Source organism: Protopterus annectens, chromosome 15.part0 (genome assembly GCF_019279795.1).
Source record: "Protopterus annectens isolate FY-2018-M chromosome 15.part0, PAN1.0, whole genome shotgun sequence".
In the NCBI taxonomy this organism is placed as follows: Eukaryota; Metazoa; Chordata; order Ceratodontiformes; family Protopteridae; genus Protopterus; species Protopterus annectens.
In genome coordinates this window covers 420,142,693-420,166,911 of record NC_056749.1, presented here as the reverse complement: position 1 = coordinate 420,166,911, position 24,219 = coordinate 420,142,693, and the positions used below count along the sequence as shown (strand labels likewise).

At 42.4% G+C, this 24,219-nt stretch overlaps 1 protein-coding gene across 1 annotated transcript in view; it reads left to right on the top strand.

The window, feature by feature from the left end:
* The window catches only part of LOC122789725 (U3 small nucleolar RNA-associated protein 14 homolog A-like), a gene marked incomplete at its 5' end in the record, with an annotated part of 741,986 nt that extends 719,845 nt beyond the window's left edge, over positions 1 to 22,141 (top strand). The window contains 1 exon segment of the mRNA XM_044057160.1: positions 21,469 to 22,141. Coding sequence (XP_043913095.1) covers positions 21,469 to 21,753 — 285 coding nt within the window.
* Between the last annotated feature and the right edge of the window lie 2,078 nt (positions 22,142 to 24,219).

Genomic DNA, 24,219 nt, shown 5'->3' with positions numbered 1-24,219 from the left:
AGATCTCCTCCTATTCCTGCTTGGGATCTCAACTATGTTTTGGAAAAACTAACCTTGCCTCCTTTTGAGCCTGCTGCCTCTTCTGACATCAAGTTTTTATCCTGGAAGACAGCCATCCTGTTAGCCCTAACCTCTGCCAGGAGAGTTTCAGAGTTACAAGCTCTTATGGCTGTGGAACCTTATATTATTTTTCATCAAGACAGGGTATCTTTGAGGACTAATCCTACCTTCATGCCTAAGGTGGTTTCCAAAGTGGCTTTAAATCAAACTATACACTTGCCAACCTTCTTCCCCACTCCTCAAAATAAAGGGGAAAGGATCTTACATTCCTTGGATGTACACAGACAGCTACATTTTTACCTGAACAGAACCAAGGACATCAGGAAATCAGAACAATTGTTTGTTTCTTATGCTTCAAGTTCCCAAGGTAAAGCCATTTCAAAACCGACCATTTCTAAATGGATTGCTCATGGAATCAGATTTTGTTATTCTCACCATGGAAAGCAAATCCCAGGGAGTATATGGACTCATTCCACTAGAGCTGCTGCCACTTCTGCGGCCTTCCTCAGGGGAGTTCCTACCAAGGACATTTTGGAAGCTGCAACTTGGAGTTCAGTGCATACATTTTCTAAGCACTAAAATCTACCTCTCTACTCTAAGTCTAGGGCAGGCTTTGCCTCTGCAGTCTTGCAGGGCCTTTTAGCCGCCCCTTCCTCTTTGACCACCTCCCTTTCTTTCAGCTTTGGGATTCTACCCTACAGTCGTGACTGCAACAGTGAAACACGATGAACATAGTACAGTTGTGTACACCTACCATAAATGTAGATGTTCGAGTGTCTTCACTGTTGCAGTCTGGGTTTCCCTCCCTCCTGTCCCCTCTTATTTTTACTTTTGTGTATTTCTTTTTTTCACCATTCTTCTGAGGTGTATTTGCAAAGGTTATGGGGCCTTCTTCATTTTGGGACTCCTGACATCTGGGGCAAGAAAAACTGGAGAAGATGGCGTCGGCTGTCAGCTTTGTACTCCTGGCTCTCTGACGTCAGGGAGCATGGTTGAACAGCCGACGCCAGACCCAGACTTTGGGATTCTGGCCGACCGAGGGCTTCCTGCTGGCAGGGGAGAACCCTACAGTCATGACTGCAACAGTGAAGACACTCGAACATCTACATTTATGGTAGGTGTGCACAACTGTACTTTTCCCATCCACTCAAGATTTCTCTTGAAGAGGGTAAGCGAAGTGCTCTGCTTGGCACGTATGGGAAGTCTGTTCCATAGCATGGGCGGTCTCTGGGTTATGAACCTGTCCATCCAGCATGTTCTGTTAATTGTGGTAATGAGGTTGAGGTCTCTGGAGTGCATGGTGTGGAGGGATTGGGATTTCTTTAGATGTAGCATTTCTAACAGAGCTGGGTCAGATGTGGCTTTGTAAGTCAAGCAAAGATCACCTCTAGGCGATTTGAGACAGAGGATAGTTGGAGTTTTTTTGAGTCTGTCCATATAGGGCAAATGTTTAAGGCCTAGGATCCTCTTTGTGAGGTACGTTTGTGGCCTCTCCAGTTGCTGTAGGTGTCTGGTGAGGTACATGCCAAATGGGGCATTGTACACGATGATTGGCCTAATGAAGGAAGAGTAGATGGAGACAATAACCTTTCTTCCTGGATGCAAAACCCTTAGTAATGAGATGTCACACAGAAGGACTTTCTGAACACAGTGGCAATGTGGTGATCAAAAGAGAGGTTGATGTCAACCTGTGTTCCCAGATCTCTATCACCTTCTGTGTTCAGTGGATTACCATCAATGTGGTAATTCATGGGAACCAGGTTTTTCCCAAAGGGGATGATTGCACATTTTTTAGCATTGAGCTTAAGGCCATGGTTCTGACACCAGTTGTTAGTCTCAGTGAAGCTATTCTGTAGGATGTCAACATCACTTGGGGAGTTAATAGCTTGCAATCATCTGTGAATTTTGTCAGCCAGAGTCCCTTCGTGTTGGCCTGGACTTCAGAGAAGTAGATACCAAACAGGAGGAGACCTAGGGCTGAACCCTGTGGGACTCCACTCATGACTAGTCAGCAGTCTGATTGGAGTCAGCTACTTTCACACTGTGGGTTCTATCTGTGAGCTAGTTTGCAACCCACCTAGTGATATATGGGTTGATGCCAAGCTTAGTGAGTTTTTCTATGATTCCTGAATGTGCAATGGTATCAAAAACCTTGGCCAGATCAAGGTAGGCTATGTGAACCACCTTGCCTTCATCCACAGCTCTGGTGACTGATTCAAAGAAATCGACCAAGTTGAGCAGGCATGATCTACCCTTCACAAAACCAAACTGTGTGGGATCCAGAGTTTGGAGATTCCCTATATCCTAGTTTAATAGAACCATGATGATGCGTTCCATAACTTTGCATGTCAGACTCATTAGGCTAATGGGGCGATAGTTCCTAGGGTCTGTAGTCACTCCTCCTTTGTGGAGAGGGATGACTATAGCAGTGCGCCATTTGGTAGGGGCAAAGCCTGAGTTGAGGCTGTGATTGAACAGGGCACACAGGTGAGGTGCCAGTTCACTCTGTAGTTCATGTAGAACACAACCACGGATATTGTCAGGTCCCATAGAAGCTGTATTCGTGGCCATGGACAGTGCTGTTTTAACCTGTGCAGCAGTAATACTGGGTGCTTGGCAATCTACTGGTATTGAGTGGTCCTTTGGGGGGAGGGGTAAAGTTGGCACTGAATCTCTCTGCCAGTATACTGGCAATATCTGTTGGCTCGGTATAGGAGGTACCATTCTGCAGTAACTCAGAGCAAATCTGTGTATTGCCATGGAGATTCTTTACATAACTATAGAAGGCCTCGTGGTTGTCTTTACTCTCTGTTACAGTTCTGTTTTCATAGCTAGTTTTAGAGGATTTGATGAGGTATGTCAACTTTTTGTTGAGGCTGATAAGGGAGTTTTTCCAGTCTTGGGACTTCACCTTATTCCGCATCAGTTTCCTCCTCCTGTTAAATATGTTTTAATTGCATGTGATGTATGTATGGTCTGCTACCTCGTCTGTGAGGTTTAAATCTAGAAATGTTTGCATCTCTGCAGTATAGTATTGTTTAAACTCTTTAAGGTTTGCTATATAGGCTGGAATTATGATTGTAGTTTTCTCTTAAAGTTAAAATCTATTTCAAAAGTTATTACATTATGGGCTGAGAAGGGGCAGGTGATTGTTTTGACTTTACTTATTTTTGTGGTAAGATCTTTTGCTATATACACCATCTGTTCTGGAAAAAGTGTTGTGTATGTGAGTAGTGTGTGAATATCAATGAATCTTGTTCAGCATATGTGTTAATGTTCATTAAGTTATATAAGTCCGTAAACTCCAAGTAATTTTGTTAGTGGAGATTTCTTGCATGTGTTTTTATCATTTGTGTCCTCTACTTTCATTATACAATTAAAATCTCCTGCAATTATTGTATTACCTTTGGAATGTTGTATTATGTTCTCTAAATGTTGTTTGGCTGCCCTGACATGGTATCCAATAGTTTACCACGGTATAAGCCAAACCTTTTATTAATATTGACACTAAACAAAACATTCCTGAGTTATCATTGACTGTATTTATGATCTTGGGTAGTAGTCTTTTTTCCATAATATTGCTACACCTCTTTGCTTTTTATTATATTCTGAACTTGCTAGTAATGTTTAATTATGCATATTAATCTTATTAATATCTTGCTGTATAAGATGCATTTCTTGTAAAAATACTACTTGCGCTTTACATAACTTAAGATATCTTTGTAAGCTTCCTCTTTTACAGTTATTTAAGCCATTGACATTGATAGAAATGCGTTTCACAGTTGGACTAACTGTACCTTTGTATTTGACCATTGTCCTGTTTTTGTGTTTGTACATAACCTTGTATGTGTGCTGAAAGACATCCCTATCAGTATCCGTAAGAAACTAAGGTCCCTCATAAAATCCTCCAAGGCTAACTTCAAAAGAAAAATAGCCAAGGATTTGAAAGATGACCACAAAGCCTTCTTTAGCTATGTCAAGAATCTAAGTGGCAACTCGCAGATATGCTCTGAGCTAATGCAAAATAGCACAAAATATACTGAACCCACTGATATTGCCAACATCCTGGCAGATAGATTCAGTGCAAAGTTCACCCCCCTCTCACCCCCAAAAGGGCCCACAACAATACCGGAAAAGTGTTGTGTCCTGGAAATCACAGACGAACAGCCCTTTCAAAAGCCAAAAGCACAGCATCAATGGGGCCAGATGGTGACCCAGGCTGTGTCTTGCACAAACTACAGAGCAAACTAACCCCCAACCTAAACGCACTGTTCAACCTCAGCCTCTCCACAGGCTACATGCCCATAGAATGGCGCACAGCAACGGTTATTCCGCTCCACAAAGGAGGGACCACAACTGACCCTGGTAACTATTGCCCCATAAGCCTGACTAGCCTGGTCTGCAAGGCTGTGGAGCACATCACCATGGAACTCATTAACAAAGATATTGGGAACCTCCAAACACTTGACCCGACCCAGTTTGGCTTTAAGGGCAGATCATGCCTACTAAACCTGGTTGACTTCTTCGAGAGAGTCACCAAGGCTATAGATGAGGTGAAGGTAGTTCACACAGCCTACCTTGAACTCGCCAAGGCTTTTGACACCATTCCCCACTCAGGAATTATAGAAAAACTCACCAGCCTGAACATATAAACCCCTACGTCATGAGATGGGTTGCCAACTGGTTTACAGACAGAACTCACATGGTAAGAATAGCAGGCTCCAGGTCCGAGACTAAACCATTCACAAGTGGTGTCCCACAAGGCTCGGTCCTGGGACCCCTACTGCTCGGCATATACTTCTCAGAAGTACAGGCAAACACAGGAGGACTATTGCTAACCAAGTTCGCTATTGACTGCAAACTGGGAGCCATAATTGACTCTCCGGCTGACACGGACATTCTTCAAAAGGGCCTTACTGAGACAGACACTTGGTGTCAAAGTCATGGTCTCAAGCTAAATGCCAAAAAATGCATAGTCATCCCATTTGGGAAAAACAGAACACCCATGAATTACCACATAGGTGGCAGCCCCCTTAATACAGAAGAGGTAATAAGAGATCTGGGTACCCAGGTAGATAGTAATCTCTCCTTTGACAATCATATTGCCAAAGTAGTTAGGAAATCCTTCTGTGTAGCCCATCTAATTACTAAAAGGTTCACATCTAGAAATAGAAGTTATAGTGCCCCTCTACTCGTCACTCATCAGACCCATCATAGAGTACAATGCCCCATTTGGGATATACCTCACAAGACACTTCCAACAGCTGGAAAGGCCACAAAAGTACCTCACTAAGAGGATTACTGGTCTCAAACATATGTCTTATGCAGCCTGACTGGAAAAACTCCAGCTATACTCAGTGGCATATCGCTTACTCGGAGGTGATCTCTGCCTGACTTACAAAGCCATGTCCAACTCAGAATTGATGGACATGCTCCACCTAAAGAAATCCAAGTCACAGCGAGCCACTCGCTCTAGTGAGTTAAACCTCGCCACAACAGTAAATAGAACATGCTGGAGGGATAGATTCCTGTCACAGAGACTCCCCATGCTTTGGAACAAAATTCCTAACTACATCAGGCAGAGCCCCTCACTTACACTTTTCAAGAGAAACCTTGACGAGTGGATGGGTAACAGAAAATACACCCCTGGGATCACTTCTTGACAGAGGCTCAGGTAATTAATCAATGGGGCAGCAAAAGCTGACCCACTCTGACTAGGCTTATAAATGCCCTCGGGCAGATAGCCTAGTACCTACCTATGAAAACTTTTTACTATTCATTTCATGTATGTTATAAATGCATTGCATAGACATCCATTTAAAAGGTACAAATACAAACTGCGTAAAAACATTTTTTTAAAATATAAACAACCGGTCATTCCCTTCAAGGGAGAAAACATCCCATCCTTAAATAGGTTTACCATTTAAGTGACCCCTCTTATCCCTATTCAACATATTCCACTCCACTAACTACCTTGATTATAGCAAACTCAGATGCTGATAAGCCTAGTACTTATTATACAGCAGGAACTTCTTATTGTAATATTTGTTAATGTCTGTTATGTACTTCACAGATAAAGATTCTAGTTGTCTACTGATGTACTTTGTCCTTCATCTGTAAATATGTTGTAAGTAATTGCTATGTTATATTGTTAATCGCTATGTAATCCAATGTAACTACTGTCTGTTTATTTTAACTGTGGAGCTTTTCTCCCCGGGCCTCCGCTGAAAATGGACCTACGTCCAGTCGGACACTCCCGGTCAACAAATGTAAATAAACATCTTCTCTCAACTTTCCCAACAACAAGTATAACTAAAAACATCACATTCTTATTGCTCGTGTGCTCTCAATCTTCATTATTACAGAGATTAACTATGGACAGTAATGTCATATAACAAATAAAAGTGTAACCTTCTTTAAATACAACATTGTTCTAGTATATGCATCTTATATTTTATCTCACTGTATTATTTAATGTCCTACAACCAACATCTGATGTTCATCGTGTTTCACTGTTGCAGTCATGACTGTAGGGTTCAAAGTGTAACCTTCTTTAAATACAACATTGTTCTAGTATATGCATCTTATATTTTATCTCACTGTATTATTTAATGTCCTTTAACCAACATCTGTTTTCAGTGTAACAGTGTCTGTTGTATAGTGTCGAGATTTTATTTAGACAACACTTTATCGGTGCATTTCTTGCTTTACATATATCCTTTTGCCCATATGTATATTTCTAAGTAACCATTTTATTTTTAGTATTTCTTTACGCCAGATTTAATATACAACTAAGATGACTGTTAGTATTTGTTGCAAACCCTATGTGTACACAGTCCAAGTAGGCTCATATTTCCTACTGTTAAGACAACAGAGCCTTATGAAACTTTGTTTCAACATCCAGTTAGGTTAATGACAACATTGTTATCGTTATAAACTGTAGATTTTAATATATAACATTTTGGCTTCTAATGTAATCTCTGTGTATAAAATAAACCACACTTTTATATAGTACATTCATCTGTCGAGTTGAATTATTTACATCTTTAGATTTAGGTCTGTTTGTAGGCTTTCATAATGTTCTTGTTTAATAGATACATTGTTTGCAATTTTTGTGATATTTTAAACTTTAGATACGATCACCAATTAATATAAATTTATTAAGGCTTCATCTGATTCATGTAATCTCTTTTAACTTTTCTTGTACCTTGTTTTTCTCTATGAAGCACAAGAAAATCCTAATAATTTCATAAATAATATCTGAACTTCTGTTAGTATATTAAACATAACAGTGTTGCTGTATGTCTTGTTTAACAATTGAACTTAATCTATTCGTCTTCATATAACTGTGGACTAACATCAGACTTGTTCATGTTTATCACACATGCCTGTCATTTCTTATTTGCCAGTCTTGTTAAGTATGCTGTATTATAATGCTTTCATGACATTTATATCCTACAGTACTAGTTCTTTATTACATCTGGTTCAGCTTCTTACTGAATAAATTTGTGTATATGTATATATATATATATATATATATATATATATATATATATATATATATTTATTTATTAGTTTGTTAAATGATTATTACTTGTGTTATAAGTAGTCATACTTTCTTTTATAGCTGTGTGTCCTAGTTTGCATACATGAGTTTGCATTAACTATTTACATCAATTGCTTCTATCTTGTTCATGATGTCATTCTTTGCATATATTATAGTACTTTTGTGGTTCATAGGTTGGTACTAGGCTATCAGCCCTAGGGCCTATGCAAGCCTAGCCATAACAACTCCGTGGATATTTCTTCCAACAATATTTACTTCCCTGGACCCCTGTCTAGCAGGGCAACTGAAGTGATCCCCGGGGTGAATTTCTGATCTCCCATCCAGTCGTCAAGGTTCCTTTTGAAGAGGGCCAAGGAGGCGCTCTGCTTGGCATGTATGGGCACTCTATTCCAGAGTATGGTAATTTCTCTTATTTCCTTTTAGAATTATTAATTCCATGCTATTTAAATGTACATAGTCAGTAATGCTTTGAAGCACTTGTATTTTGGTGAAAATATGTACTTGTCACATTAAGAGCCTTTAGGTTTAAGTTAAGCCCCATACTGCTTTGCTTCAAGTGCTAGTCACTCTGTAATCAAGTACTTTAGTTTTTGGCCATTTGTGAATATGCAAACGACTCTAATGGATTTTTTTTTTTTTGTAATACCTCAAGATGGATTAAAAACATATTTTACCAGCTTGTGGCTTCAGTGGGAAAAGCAGAGAACTGTAAATGAAGCTTTTAGAGTTATAGAATAGGTCATGAGCTGAGAGAGCAGTTTTTTTTTTACTTACAGTTTCTTCTAATTCATTTAAAATGACCACCAGCACCCACTGCACCATAGAAAAGTGCCCCAAACAACATTTTTAATATTAATAGCATTCTTTTAACTACTAGCACAGTCTACAAAGGAACAAATCATAAGCATTTGTTTTTTAAAGTTATATCATTTTATATTTTCTAGACCATTCACACTAGAGTCAAAAGCAGTATAGCATTGTGTTATCAAACTATTAAAGCCTAAAAGCATGTATGGTAATTCCATGTTTCATATGTTAAGACATGGAAAGCTAGTACTACTTGTTCTAGATATTCAAGCAGTTGTTTGAGCTTTGTCTTATTTTATATGTTTAATATTGCATTAGTATAAATAATAAAAGGCATTTACCTTGTCATTCATACCAGAGTCAAAAGCAGTATAGCATTGTGTTATTAAACTATTAAAGCCTAAAAGCATTTATGGTAATTTCATTTGTCATATGTTTGGACATAGCAAGTTAGTAATATTTGTTCTGGATAATTAAAGCAGTTCTTTGACATTTGTCTTATTTTAGATGTTTAATACTGCATTAGTATAAATAATAAAGGCATTTACCTTGCAAATGAGATTGTTTCCAAACAGTATATGTCACCCAGTTCATTTTTATATTCCATGGTGGTTTTGTTCTAAAATCTGCATCTATTTAACTAAACATTTCAGAATACTTCTACTGTAATATTTGTTTAACCATATTTAGATTTTCATCTTTGTCTCTCAGCTTTTTCTTCTTGTCATTTGTTTTCCATTCATTTTTCTCAGCATGGCATTTCAAACCAAAAGAACTCCAATCCATTTCTTCTATCTTGTCTAAGACTTTATTAGTTGATAGATGAGTCACTGCTGTTTCTATTGAGTCAAATATTTTTGTGCTATCACTGAAAAAAAATTAATGCCTCTTTTGATGGCTCTTCTTTTTTTTGGCCTAAAGTTAGAGACTCTTACCAGGTGTGAACAGGAGGGCAAGACCTTGTCTGCCGTTGAAGTGTATTTTTCCACATCTACCAGACCCTTTCCTAAAGGTCGGAGAGGTAATGAGAAAATGTGGTTCAGAAAGTCACAAAGGTCTTTCCAGGACACACAGGGTGAAAGTTCCTCTAGAGGCAGAGGAGGGAACAGTAATGGTGGGGGAGGCCCGCAGAACCAGGGCTCCAGAGAATCCTTTTTTGGTAGACCCGACTGCTCACCTCTGGAGACAGTCGGGGGGGGGGGGGGGTTGTCTCTGCACCGCAAAACTTGGCAAAAGATGATAAACGACAGAAGGGTGAAGATATAATATCCAGGTGATATATCATTCCCTTCTCCTTTCCCACACCCGTAAACAAGACAGTTCCAGATGTTCCACCCAGTCAGAAGGAACAAGCAACATTAGAAATGCAAAAGTTGCTAAGAAAGAGTTATCTAAGAAGTCCCTGCAGACCAGAGAGGATCTGGAACTTACTCGAGATTTTTTTTGGTTCCAAAGGAAACAGGGGACTGGAGACTCATCTTGGATCTCAGCAATCTAAACAAATTGTTGAAGAAGACTAAGTTCTGGATGGTGACACTGCAGTCAGTACTTCCATTTCTGGAAAAAGACAGTTGGATGTGTTCTATAGACCTTCAGGATGTGCACTACCACATACAGATGGAAAGGTGATCAAGAAGGTACTTGCGCTTCCGGCTAGGAACCAGTCATTTCCAGATGTTCTTCGTGTTTCACTGTTGCAGTCATCACACTTAGGTTATCTGCTTGTAGGTAGCCCTCTGTCAGCCCAAATACCAGAGACTTAGTATTTCTGCGTTTGTTGCTGTCGCTTCAGGACTGATGTTGGGTCGTCAGGGGTATAAAAACAGGCAGGCAATGCCATTACATCAGTCTTTCTTGATTAGGAGCCCGAAGCAGAAGCAGTTTGCACGAGTGCCGGTTGGCCGCTACCTGAGTTTTCATTTAGGAATTTAATCATCCTGAAGTCTTTTAAAGCTAAGTACCCCGCTGGGGATCCTTTTTTTCTTGCTCTAACCGATGTCAGAAAAAGTTAACAATTGTCTTGTGTCTGGAAAGCAAATACCACACCGAGATTTTCATTCCTGCTATCACCTGTTTAGGCCCAGACCACGACGTACCTCGCTGTCGGTTTTGTGCCTTGTTCAATGCTCGAACCATTCATCTTTGGGCCCATATTTCGCTAAATACTTTTGTTCTGTATCTCAGTATTGCGAAATGGCTTCAGTAAGCCATCTGACTACCGATATTCCGAAAAAACGTAAGGATAAAGACAGACAAACCGCACAAGTCCAAAGCTACTGACAATGCTTCCATTAAGCTAGTCGCCAGTTCTAAGAAATACTTGCTGCTGGAAGCCAAACAGTCCAAAACAAAGCCATAAAAACTTCGTGTTGCTCAAGAAGTGCAATGCAATCTAGTAAAAGCGCAAAACACAGGTTTAATCCAAGAAATACAGTGCAATTCTGTAAGCGTATAAGCGCTTTCATTTTAAACCATTTAAAACTTCATCAGATACAAGTGGTAACCGCCCTTGAGCCATTTAACTAAACTTCACGGGTCATGTGATCCTTCTAAACTTTTAAAGCAAGTCGCCAGTTCGCAGGTACTGAGTGAGGCACTTTCGCAGCCCCTCATGCCTGCTTCTATGGATTCACAGACCTCTACCGAGACCCGTTCGGAGTCCGGTATGCCGTGAGACTCTTCAACCGTGGAACCTGTGGATGTCTCTACCTTGGATGGGTCCAGAGCTGCTGAGCAGGCACCAGCTTCTGAGGAAGTTCTTCACACTACCGATGTTCGACACAGATCGACTTCAGTTCTGTCTAAAACTACCGGGTTTTAAAGCCAAGAGTACGCGCTACGCCTAGAAAACAGACAACCAAAGCACATGCACCTGCTCCCTTGCCACAACTTAAAATGCTTAGAATGGCAGAATACCTTATTATGCTGATTAGGAGAAGTCAGCCTTCCCCTGCTAAGAGAAAAAGAGATCAGTCCCCAGCAGCTTCAACAGACCAAGAGTCCGATGACTCTGAGGATGTTCATCGTGTTTCACTGTTGCAGTCATGACTGTAGGGTTCTCCCCTGTCGGCGGGCAGTCCTCGGTCGGCCAGAATCCCAAAGTCTGGGTCCGGCATCAGCTGTTCAACCATGCTCCCTGACGTCAGAGCACCAGGAGTACAAAGCTGACAGCCGACGCCATCTTCTCCAGTCTTTATTACAGTGCGGTGATAGCAGTTCGCAAGTGCCGGTCGGCTGATTCCTGACGATTTTTTCTGATAAACTTTAGTCCGAAGACTTTCTTCTCCACTCAAAGCTAAGTACCCCGTTGAGGAAACTTTTTCTTGCTCCAGTCCGATGTCAGAAAAAGTTAATAATTGCATTTCATGTGGGAAGCAAATACCTCATAAGGATTTTCATTCTTACTGTATTCCTTGCTTAGGCCCTGACCACGACGTAGCTAGTTGTCGGTTTTGTGCTAGATTCAATCAACGTACAATTAAACGAAGGTACGATTTTGCTTTTCATTACTTCGGTAGGCGCTTTAACTCTAAAATGTCGTCTGATACAGTTCCAGCTACCGGAGTTCACAAACGTCGCAAGGATAAAGACAGGCCTCTGAGGTCCAAATCTGATGATAGTGCACAAGCGGAGCCAGCTTCAGGTTCGGCCGTCATCAGTGAGGCGCTTTTGCAGCCCCTGTCGTCGGCCATTTCAGAACCGATGGCCGAAACGGACTCTCATGAGGAGCCAACAAGGCCTTTAAATATCTCTATTGCAGGACCTTCGGACAATGCTCCTTCGGATGGGTCCTGAGCCGCTGTGCAGGTACCGGCTTCCGAAGGGGTTTTCAGGTCTACTCAGCTTATAATAAAGGCAAAGACAAAGGCAAAGACTCCTTCTAAATCAAAGACTGCAACACAGGCCTCTTCTGAACCGGCTCCCAAGTCACAGAAACAGTTACTCAAGATGGCGGAGGATTTACTTACTATGATTAGGGGTTCACATCCCCCTCCAGATAAAAGGCCAAGGCAAGATGTTTATTATGATTCCTCTGATCAGGCTTCTGTTTCTTCAGTTTCCTCTTCTGACCAGGAATATTCTTTTCCTCCTTATGAGTATTATGATGCTGAGGAATCTGTTCCCTCAGCTTCTCCCCCTGAGGATTTCTCTTTTGGGGAAACTTTGCATGAAATGAGGGAACATTTCCACTGGGAAGGACAGAAGTATTCAGAATCTAAGACAAGACTAAGGGATTTTCTTCTTCTCCCCCAACATATAGACCCCTGGCTATTCCTCCTGTTTAGGATATTGTGGATGATGCTTTTTTGGAGGCTAATTTAACCCCTGATTCTTTTCCTCCTGCTCCTGTCAAGCCGGATAGATATTACAGGGTTCCTGATTCACACCAGTTTTTATACAAGAACCCTTCTGCTGACCCTGAAACCATTTCTCAGGGCCCTAAGGGAGTTAAGGCCGCTTCTGCCAAAAATCCCATTCCCACTGAAAAGGACTCTAGATCTTTGGAAAGATGGGGCAAAAAAGTGTACACTTCTGCTACCTTGTCCATCAGGGCTTTAAACATAAAAAAGTCAAATTTGACACCCTCACAACAGATAACTTTTCTGGGTGCTCTTCTAAACACCACAACCCAGATGGCATTTCTAACATCCGAAAAACAGTTACAGCTGGCTTCAACTTTCAAAACCTTGGCAACCTTAACTCAGCTATCTGCAAGGAAATTCCTGCAGGCTCTGGGTTACATGGCCTCCTGCGTCCTTCTCGTACCATATGCAAGACTACACATGAGGAAAATACAGTGGTACCTAAAAAGTGTATGGTCTCAGCATTGCCACAGTTTAGACATACTGATCTCCGTCCTTCCTTGCCTTCAAAAGGAATTTCTTTGGTGGTCCAGGGCATGTACTCTAAACAAAGGAAAGCCCTTCTGTCTGCCTCCTGCCACTCAGATTCTAACCACGGATGCCTCGGATTATGCCTGGGGAGCCCATTTTCAGGGCAGCTGTCTGCAGGGCCTTTGGACAAGGGATCAGAAGCACCTGCATATCAATTTAAAGGAAATGTTAGCCATCCAGGAAGCTCTACTGACCTTCAGGAATCTTTTACATCCAGGACAACGACTAATACGGACAGACAACACCACAGTTATGTGGTACATAAACAAGCAAGGGGGATCTCATTCCTACCCCCTTTGCAGACTAGCCATGGATCTATGGAACACAGCTCTAGCTTGCAATCTGGACCTTCAGGCTCAGTTTCTACCAGGGAAGCTAAACTTCCTGGCAGACAGTCTGAGCAGAAACCTTTCGAATTCATGCGAATGGATGCTGGACACCAAAATATTCTGGGGATGTCCTCACATAGACCTCTTTGCATCCCACCTCAATCATCAACTACAGAATTTTTGCACCAGGACTTTCCACAAAGAAGCTTGGAAAGTGGATGCCCTATCATTCAGTTGGAGGAACCTTTCGGGATATGCCTTTCCGCCTCTTCCTCCTCTTCCATGGGTATTATTGAAGATAAAACAGGACAAGCCCAAGATGATAATCTTGCTGGCCCCAAATTGGCCACGACAGTTTTGGTACCCAACTCTAAAAAAAACTATGTCTGGAGCCCCCTTGGGTTTTACCTCAGTCTCCGAACCTTCTGTCTCAACATCAGGGTCAGGTTCTACACTCTCATGTCAGAACTCTCAGCCTGGCGGCCTGGTTAATCCAGGGCCTTTGATGTCTTCTTTCCTACCCAAGCAGATTATGGATGTCATTTTGGAAGCCAGACGTCTTAGTACTAGAAAATCTTATGCAGGAAAATGGAAAAGATTTTGTTCCTGGATGCAGGCTCAGGATTCTGATCCTCTTCTTCCGAACATTCCTTTAATTTTACTTTACTTGACAGATCTCTTACATAAGGGCCTCTCTTTCTCTTCCATTAAGATTCATGCCTCTGCTATTTCTGCTCATTATAACACAGACCCTCCAATCTTTTCCCATCAGCTCATGAGACAGTTTCTCAGGGGAGCTAAGAACTTAAGACCTCCTAGATCTCCTCCCATTCCTGCTTGGGATCTCAACTATGTTTTGGAAAAACTGACCTTGCCTCCTTTTGAGCCTGCCGCCTCTTCTGACATCAAGTTTTTATCTTGGAAGACAGCTATTCTGTTAGCCCTAACCTCTGCCAGGAGAGTTTCAGAGTTAGAAGCTCTTATGGCTGTGGAGCCTTATATTATTTTTCATCAAGACAGAGTGTCTTTGAGGACTAATCCTACCTTCATGCCTAAGATGGTTTCCAAAGTGGCTTTAAATCAGACTATCCACTTGCCTACCTTTTTCCCCACTCCTCAAAATAAAGGGGAAAGAATCTTACATTCCTTGGATGTACACAGACAACTACGTTTTTACCTGGACAGAACCAAGGACATCAGGAAATTGGAGCAATTGTTCGTTTCTTATGCTTCAAGTTCCCAAGGTAAAGCCATTTCTAAACAGACCATTTCTAAATGGATTGCTCATGGAATCAGATTTTGTTATTCTCACCATGGAAAGCAAATCCCAGGGAGTATACGGACTCATTCCACCAGAGCTGCTGCCACTTCTGCGGCTTTTCTCAGGGGAGTTCCTACCAAGGACATTTTGGAGGCTGCAACTTGGAGTTCAGTGCATACTTTTTCTAAGCACTACAATCTACCTCTCTACTCTAAGTCTAGGGCAGGCTTTGCCTCTGCAGTCTTGCAGGGCCTTTTAGCCACCCCTTCTTCTTTATGACCACCTCCCTTTCTTTCAGCTTTGGTATTCTACCCTACAGTCATGACTGCAACAGTGAAACACGATGAACATAGTACAGTTGTGTACACCTACCATAAATGTAGATGTTCGAGTGTCTTCACTGTTGCAGTCTGCTTCCTCCCTCCTATCCCCTCTTGTTTTTACTTTTGTGTGGTTCCTTTTTTCACCATTCTTCTGAGGTGTATTTGCAAAGGATATGGGACCTTTTTCATTTTGAGACTCCTGACATCTGGGGCAGGAAAAACTGGAGAAGATGGCGTCGGCTGTCAGCTTTGTACTCCTGGCGCTCTGACGTCAGGGAGCATGGTTGAACAGCCGACGCCAGACCCAGACTTTGGGATTCTGGCCGACTGAGGACTGCCTGCCAGCAGGGGAGTACCCTACAGTCATGACTGCAATAGTGAAGACACTCGAACATCTACATTTATGGTAGGTGTACACAGCTGTACTTTTCTGACTATGAAGACATGCCCTTATCTGCTTATGAGAATTCAGATGCAGAGGAATCCATTCCCTCTGCCTCTCCTCCAGAGGATTTTTCTTTTGGTGAAACCTTACATGCCTTGAGAGCATTTCTATTGGGAATGCCAAGACTATCCTCAGTCCAAAAAGAGACTCAGAATTTCTAGACTTGCCACAACATAAGCCTTTAGCAGTTCCCTCAGTCCTGGAAGTTGTTGATGATGTTTTTATTGAATCCAGCTTTACTCCTGATACTTTACCACCTGCTTCTAGGAAACCAGACCGGTACTACAGAGTACCTGACTCTCATAAATTCCTTTTCAAAAATCCTACTGCTGACCCAGAGATCATTTCCCAGGGACCTAAAGGTATCAAGGCAACTACAGCTAAGAATCCCACCCCTTTGGGCAGGGATACCAGACCTTTGGACAGGGATTCCAGACCTTTGGACAGATATACTTCTGTAACTGTCGCCATTAGGGCCTTGAATTGCCAGTTTCACATGCTGAAGTATCAGCAACATATTATGGAACTTATTAAGCAAAAAATAGCTACCTTTACAGACTGTGCAGAAAATAAAGAATTGCAGGAACTTGTGCATTCTGCAAGCCATGTCAGCAAGCGTACATTGCACTGTGACTTTGACGCCCTAGAAGCATCTTGCAGGGCACTAGTCACTGGTTCTGTACTGAGAAAACATGCTTGGCTTAAGGAGCAGAACTTGCCAGACCATGTCAAATCAAAGTTATTAGATGCTCTTTTGAACAAGGATAATCTGTTTGGCACCAAAGCAAAAGAGGTTCTTAAAACGATGGAAGAAAAAGCTAAATCTATGCAGACAGTGAAAGAAATTCTTAGAAAATGCAGCCTCCTAGATTCTGTAGGCATTGCCCCTCAAAACACTGGTCCTTTCCAGCCCTCTCCAGGCCATCTCAAACTAGACCCAGGGGAAACAGACCACCCAGACTACAGTCTCAGGGCATGCAGAGATCCAAGAAATGGAGTGCCCCCACTCCCAAATCAGAGTGTGCTAAGCCACCTCCCTACAGTAAGACCTCACAATGACTTTCTCCTCTACTCCCCACCTCTGCCCAGCCGCTTGTGCCCCCAGGAGGAAAACTTGCCCTTCATGCAAAAAACTGGATGACTATCACCAAAGACCGATGGGTCCTCAACATTGCATCCCAGGGCTACAAATTCTAATTCCACTCACTGCCAACTCCAAAAGGGTTCCCAGACCTTCCTCCAAACCACTGGGCAGAGGCACAAAACTAAGTTCTATCCCTGCTCTGTATAAGGGCAATTCAACCTGTTCCTGCGGAACAGATAGATCAAGGATTCTATTCCAGACTTTTCCTGGTACCCAGGAAACAGGGCACTTGGCACCCAATCCTAGATCTTTCAATTCTCAATACCTTCCTGGTGGTACCAAATTTCAAAATGCTCACCCTGCATCAGCTTCTACCTATGCTAGCCAAAGATGCCTGGTTAGTCACCCTAGACTTAAAAGAAGCCTATCTGCACATCACTATAAGGGAGTCCTGCAGGAAATGTCTTCGCTTCAGGGCAGGATCTATGTATTATCAGTTCTTTGCACTTCCCTTTGGCTTATCCACTGCTCCCAGAGTATTCACAAAATGCCTGGCTCCAGCCATTGCTTACTGCTGACAGAGAAATATTCAAATTTACCCGTACTTGAATGACTGCCTGATTCAGGCACAGAGTCAGGAATTGCTATTGCAGCACCTGACTTTTGTAAAAAGAAAAACCTTCTAACCTCCCTGGGGTACACCATCAACGAAAAGAAATCAAAACTAGTCCCCAGTCAGAAGGTTGTATTCTTGGGAGCAAGCTTGGACACAGCATCCCAGATGGCATTCCTCACTCCAGGAGAAACAAGCTGATCTGTCAGACTATTTTACTCAAATGGTCACCAGAACCCAGCTGTCTGCAAGGACAATCCTTCAGGCACTAGGGTTCATGGCCTCCTGCATCCTACTAATTCCATATGCCAGACTGCGTATGAGGAAACTTCAGTGGTACTTAAAAAGTCTTTGGTGCCAACATTCTCAGGACCTGGAGACCATCATTCCTATCCTACCCTGTCTAAGGACAGAGTTTCTTTGGTGGGCAGCAGCATGCAACCACAACAAGGGACTGCCCTTTACTTGTACCTCACGCTGCCCGGACCATAACCACAGACTCATCAGACTATGCCTGGGGGGGCACACATGGACGGCAAGTGCATTCAGGGCCACTGGACCCCAAGTCAATTTCATCTGCGCATCAGCCAGAAAGAGATGCTAGCTGTGCAACACGCTCTGACAGCTTTCAGATCCCTACTGTCACCAGGACACCTGATAATAAAAACAGACATCACCACAGTTATGTGGTACATAAACAAGCAGGGGGGAACCCACTCGTACCCACTCTGCAGGCTAGCCATAGCCCTGTGGAAAACAGACTTGGAAATGCAGGTCCATTTGCAAGCTCAATTCCTGCCAGGCAAACTAAACTCACTGGCAGACGACTTAAGCAGAAATCTCCTAGACCCACACGAGTGGCAATTAGAGCCCAGCACCTTCAACCTTCTGATTCAGAAATGGGGGACCCCCAGAGGTGGATCTCTTTGCCTGTCCCTGCAATCATCAGCTCAGCAAATTCTGCACCAGGACACCTCACAACATTGCTTGGAAAGTGGATGCCTTGTACTTCCAGTGGGTAAACCTCTCAATTTATGCATTCCCCCCTCTGCATCTTCTCACTCAGCAGGGGGGACAGATCTTGCATTCGCAACTGCAAACCCTGAATTTTGCAGCTGGGCTTATTCTTTGAATTCTCCACCAGTGACCAGCCTAAGCAAGCAAGTGCTGGGCGTCATTCTTGAAGCCAGAAGACCCAGTACAAGGAAATCCTATGCTGATAAGTGGAAAAGGTATTGTACCTGGATTCAGTATAAAGGAGAGGACACAGCACTGCCCTCTTTACCTCTAATCCTGGATTACCTAGCAGATCTACTCCACAGAGGCCTATTCTTCTCCTCCATTAAGATCCATGTCTCTGCCATCTTGGCTCATTACAACACTGAGCCACCTCTCTTCTCTCACCCTCTCATCAAACAGTTCCTGAGAGGGACAAGCAACTTAAGGCCACCAAGGAGAGCACCCACCCCTGCTTGGGACCTTACCTTTGTACTGGAAAAACTCCCCCCCCCCCCCTTTTGAGCCTGCAGGGTTAAAACTCCTCTCTTGGAAAACAGCCTTGCTTCTGGCCATCACTTCAGCTAGAAGAGTGTCTGAGTTACAAGTACTTATGGCTGTGGAACCCTTCATTATTTTTCATGCTGACAGGGTCTCCCTTAGGACTAAGCCCTTCAGGAAATCTGACCAGTTACTAGTCAGTTTTGCACCTGGGGCAGAGGGCAAGGCCATTTCAAAACAATTTCCAAATAGATAGCACACTATCCATTTCTACTACAAACACCATGGGAAACAAACCCCTCATGGGGTCAGATCACATTCCACTAGGGCAACTTCTACCTCTACAGCATTCCTCAGGGGAGTCCCTACTAGGGACATTCTGGAAGCTGCTACCTGGAGTTCTGTACACACCTTCACCAAGCATTACCATCTGCCTATCTTTTCCAACTCCAGGGCAGGTTTTGCAACAGCAGTCCTGCAGGGCATACTAGCCAGCCCCAACTCTTCTTGACTGCCTCCACCCTTTCTTCAGCTTTGGGAATCAACCCAAGTATGATGACTGCAACAGTGAAACACTAAGAACATAGTACATTTGAGTATGCTCACCATAAATGTAGATGTTCGAGTGTATTCACTGTTGCAGTCCTGGTTTCCCACCCTCCAGCCCCCTTGTCTCTCGCTCTGTCTCTCTCTCCTCTCTGTGTCTATTACTCACCCCTTACAGGGCTATTAGTATTTACTTTTTACTGGTGGTGTTTATCCCACCATAACTTAGCTCCCTATTTGGGGGGCTCCTGACATTTGGGGCAAGAAAAACATGTGTAATGGCATCGGCTGCCTGTTTGTATACCCCTGACGACCTGACATCAGTCCTGAATTGACAGCAACCGACACAGATATACTAAGTCTCTGGAATTCAGGCCGACTGTGGGCTGCCTGCAGCAAGATAACCAAAGTGTGATGACTGCAACAGTGAATACACTCAAACATCTACATTTATGGTCAGTGTACACAACTGTACTTTTCACGCTCTGCCCTTTGGTCTCCCTACTGCCCTCAGAGTGTTCACCAAATGCATAGCAGTAGTGGCGGCTCACCTGAGATGCATAGGATTCCTGGGTGTTTCTGTACCTGGACGACTGGGTCATAACCACCCCAGCCAGATATCTTCTACAACAAGCCAGGGAATATACTTTACAACTCTGTTCCTCCCTAGGTATTTCCATAAATTATGAAATATCTGCTCTAGAGCCATGTCAGAGCTTGGTCTTCATAGGAGCAGAGATAAACATAACCACAATAAAGCAAAATGATCTTCGCCATTATGTAAGACTGTTTATCAGAAATAAACAAGCTTCCACCAAGCTAGTTTTCCAGGTACTGGGAAAAATAGCTGCTTCAAATGTTCTCATTCCTCTAGCTCGTCCCTACATGAGGATACTTCAGTGGTTACTTTAAACACAATGGTCAGTTCTAGAACTTGCTATAATGCACAAGATCAGAATAACCAGTTCATGCAAAAAGGATCTCCAGTGGTGGATTTACTCTCCTCTGGTATCTCAAGGCCATCACATTATTCCCCCTCAGCCCAAAGCCACGGTGACCACTGACACTTCCCAAATGTGGGTGGGGCATTCTCAGGAAGGCTCATCTGCACATAAACATCCTAGAAATGAGGGCAGTGCTTTTGTCGTTGCAAGCATTTCAAGACACCCTCCATCTAGGAACAATACCAATTCAGTTGGACAACATGTCTGTGGTCTAGTACATAAACAGTGGGGAGCAGATCATAACCCCCTTTGTTGAGAAGCCCTGAGGGTCTGGGAATGGGCAACAGCTTCCAAATACTTTCTGATAGCAAGGCGTATCCTGGGGAAATCCAACGTAATTGCAGACAAATTGAGCAGAGCCATTTTTTGGCTGCACGAGTGGTGTCTCAGTCAGAAAGTTGCAGAAGACATCTTCCGAAAATGGGGCCAGCCTTCTGCGATCTCTTTGTATCGCCCACCAATGCCAAATGCAACAACTTCTTTGCCCCCATCAGTGAGAATAAAGGTGAAGACGGACAACACCCATGGAACATTATGATAAGTACATGACTTCTTTTTTGCATGTCTTGGTGTTGATGTTGTCTGCTTTGTATTTGTCATGTTAATTGTATGGCAAGTGCTGTGCTTGACTCTCTCTCTCTCAGACATTCCAGTGGGCCCATGTAAACCACTGCAGTGCTGCATTTCTTAGTGAAGAACTCAAATCACTAGTACCTCCATTAATCGTTTTAAGCCAAACAAGGGTGCAGTCTATGGCTGCTGATTTTTTTTTTCTTCTTTCTCATCTCAACATGTGTACGCATAGCCAAATCTCTCTCCCCATTTATATATGCACAAAACAGCTTACCAGGTCTAAACTCAAAATTAAATATTATACTTATTGTGCAAAACATTAGCACACGTATTCCACTGCAAATTATTATTACTGTGGTAAGTCAGTGAAAAGCAAAAAACATTGGCAATGAAATGCATTGTATTCTGTACATTGTCTTTAAGTACTCTCAACAAATTACATGTTGGCCTTGTTTGTATTATAGGTGAGTGAACTGCCTTTTCCATTTGAAAGCCGTCAGCAGTTTGAGAGAAGCCTTCAAGCTCCAATTGGTAACACCTGGAACACACAACGAGCTGTGCAGAAACTTACAGCTCCCAAGGTCATCACCAAGCTTGGCTGCATTATTGATCCCATCTCTGAGCATGTTACCTTTTTGCAGAAGAACACATCCAGAGTCCCAGAGGTTGATATTAAACTGCATACACACAGGGACCGTAAACACAACTGGAAAGGAAAAAATGCTGCCAAAAAGAGGACTGAGAAATAGTTCTCCCATTGTTTGCTAGAACATTTAAACATTATACAGCTGCCATGGTCATCACCAAGTTTGATTCCATCATTGACCCCATGTCTGACGAGGACACTTTCACTTTCCTATACAAGAAGGTTCAACAATGACATCAGACTGCAAATGGCACCTGATGGGGAAAAAAAAGTGCTTCCAACAAAAGGGCTGAGAAATAGTCCTGTTTTCACTTAGTGCTATTTGGACCCACTAAACAAGTGAAGAATTTAGTGAAGTCTGCTTGTGACCTGAAATTTTGCTCATGCAGACCTGCTGAAACTGAAAACAATGTTTCTACTATTCTGGCTGTTGTGCATATTTGTGTAAGTGAGGAGATGTTACATAAATTAAACTTTTCCTTGAACGTTAATTCCCGAGGGTGACTCCATCGATTACACTTAGTTGTAAGTCAGATTACACTATGATGGAGTTGCTCTGTTTACACTGTGCCTTTAGACTTTTTATTCTCATGGCATTTCAGCTGCTAAGTTGATGCTGCGTACTGTTAACTGGAATTTATTCTGGATGAAGTTCATGGCATCTTGTCCCCTGGTGGTGTTTTTTTGTGTGTGATCTCATGACTTTGAGAATGTACATTTTAAATACTAACCATGAGAAATTTCTACCATGCAAGTCTTAGAATGGCATTAATGTTTGAGTTTGATATTTTCATAGAGAAGCATACTTCTCCCATGTCTGATCTGGTCCATCCTGTTGGACAGTGTACTTTATGGTCTGCAGTTTTCTTACTTCTGTTGCCCCTTTTAAATAAAATTCTCCTTTCCAGCAGTATTGCACACAATCTCAGACCTTAGGCTGCACATGCGTGCATCTGCTGTAAATATTGATCTTTTATAGGCATACATAGAGGCTGCTGCACCCTCAAAAAGAGGAAATCACTCAAAATTGGAATCCAAATAGTGTGGGAAGAAATAATAAAATGTAAATAGTGTGGGAAGAAATAGCCAGGGAATTGTTAGCTAGGTTTGTATAGGCCCTAGGGCCGATAGCCTAGTACCAACCCATGAACCTGATTTATTGGAGTATGAATGTTAATTAAAGAAATAAAAGTTAAATATAAGTAGTAAATATTTAACAAGCATTTCATATGGTTAATGTATTGATTAACATGCTTGGATGTCTTTGTAGCCTTAATGTCCTGACCACTTTGTTTGCTTCCTTCTCAAATGGTAGCTTTCATATTAGGGTTAGTTGATTGTTATTGTTCTGTGGCATAATTTACATTAATTTTTTGGTTATACGTTGCTGGAACTTCATGTCATTTCGGCAGAAAGTTTTATTGCAGGGCTACCGCTCAAAGCCATTATGCTTTGTTTACTTACCAGATTAAAGGAACCAGTAGTATAGGTGCACCTTAAAGAAGGGTAATGTATTTCAGTAAAAACAGAGTTGTGCAGTTGGAGACTTCCGGTTCAGCTTTTCTATGATCTCTGTGCATAATCCATAGATTTACTGTTATTCAAAACCGACATTTTTCTTGTTAGCTTTTTATGTAAGAAAATGCAAACAGTACCAAATATAAGACACTTGAGAAAAGTGCATCAGACAGTAAAGAAACCGGAACTGTGTATACCTTGCTTAAATTAAATGCAGTAAAAAATTAAAATTGCAAAGCAAGGGATGGCACTCTGGACACCCTTCAGTTCCTCAGCATCATGTAGATTTAAGCTGGGAAAGTGTTGATGGTTGCCTTTCTTTTGAGCTGTAGTCTTTTTGCCTGTGATGTTCAGTTTATTTCCTTTAAGCCAAGTAAATCTAGTGAACTTCCTGAGATGTAAGCAGTGTTTTACTGCAGATTTACACTTGAATTTTTTTATGTCTTCTCCTTTTATATAATGCTGCTTCCACCTTGTATGGGGGCAGACAGCCTCCCCTTCCACTGTAGATGTCATACAAGCAGGCTTCTGGGATTTTGTGGTCAAGTCCCTAACCTGACTCCTTGTTGGCTGGCATAAACGCCTCCATCATAATGGGAGGTCATTTTTTTTTTTGCACTATTGTGTTTGCATGTTCTCACACACACGCCTGCAAATGCTACCATCATCATCTTGAAATGCAGTATCCACATTCCATAGCCCATGGCCATTATTGTCATGCAAGCCTCCAAATTGCACAAAAGCAATTTGCCCAACCAGGACCACCATTTTCCTCTTTCCTCGTGGTGTGCCGGAGTAAGGTACAGTCTATTCTGTCCTACTCTTCCAGCACCAGAACTGTTTGTTGAACTTGGGTCATCTGATTCCTTGTCAAAACTTCATCCCCTCTTTGCCGCAGTGTCTTGATTTGTCTGCAGTTTCTTGACTGACGTTCAATGAAATATCCATTTAGCAGCTGCGTCTGCTGATCTTACTTGGAGGCTTGATTTTAATAAACAAGCATACAGTGCTCACTGAGTTAAAACAGAATGTAAATCAGCCATCACTTGAT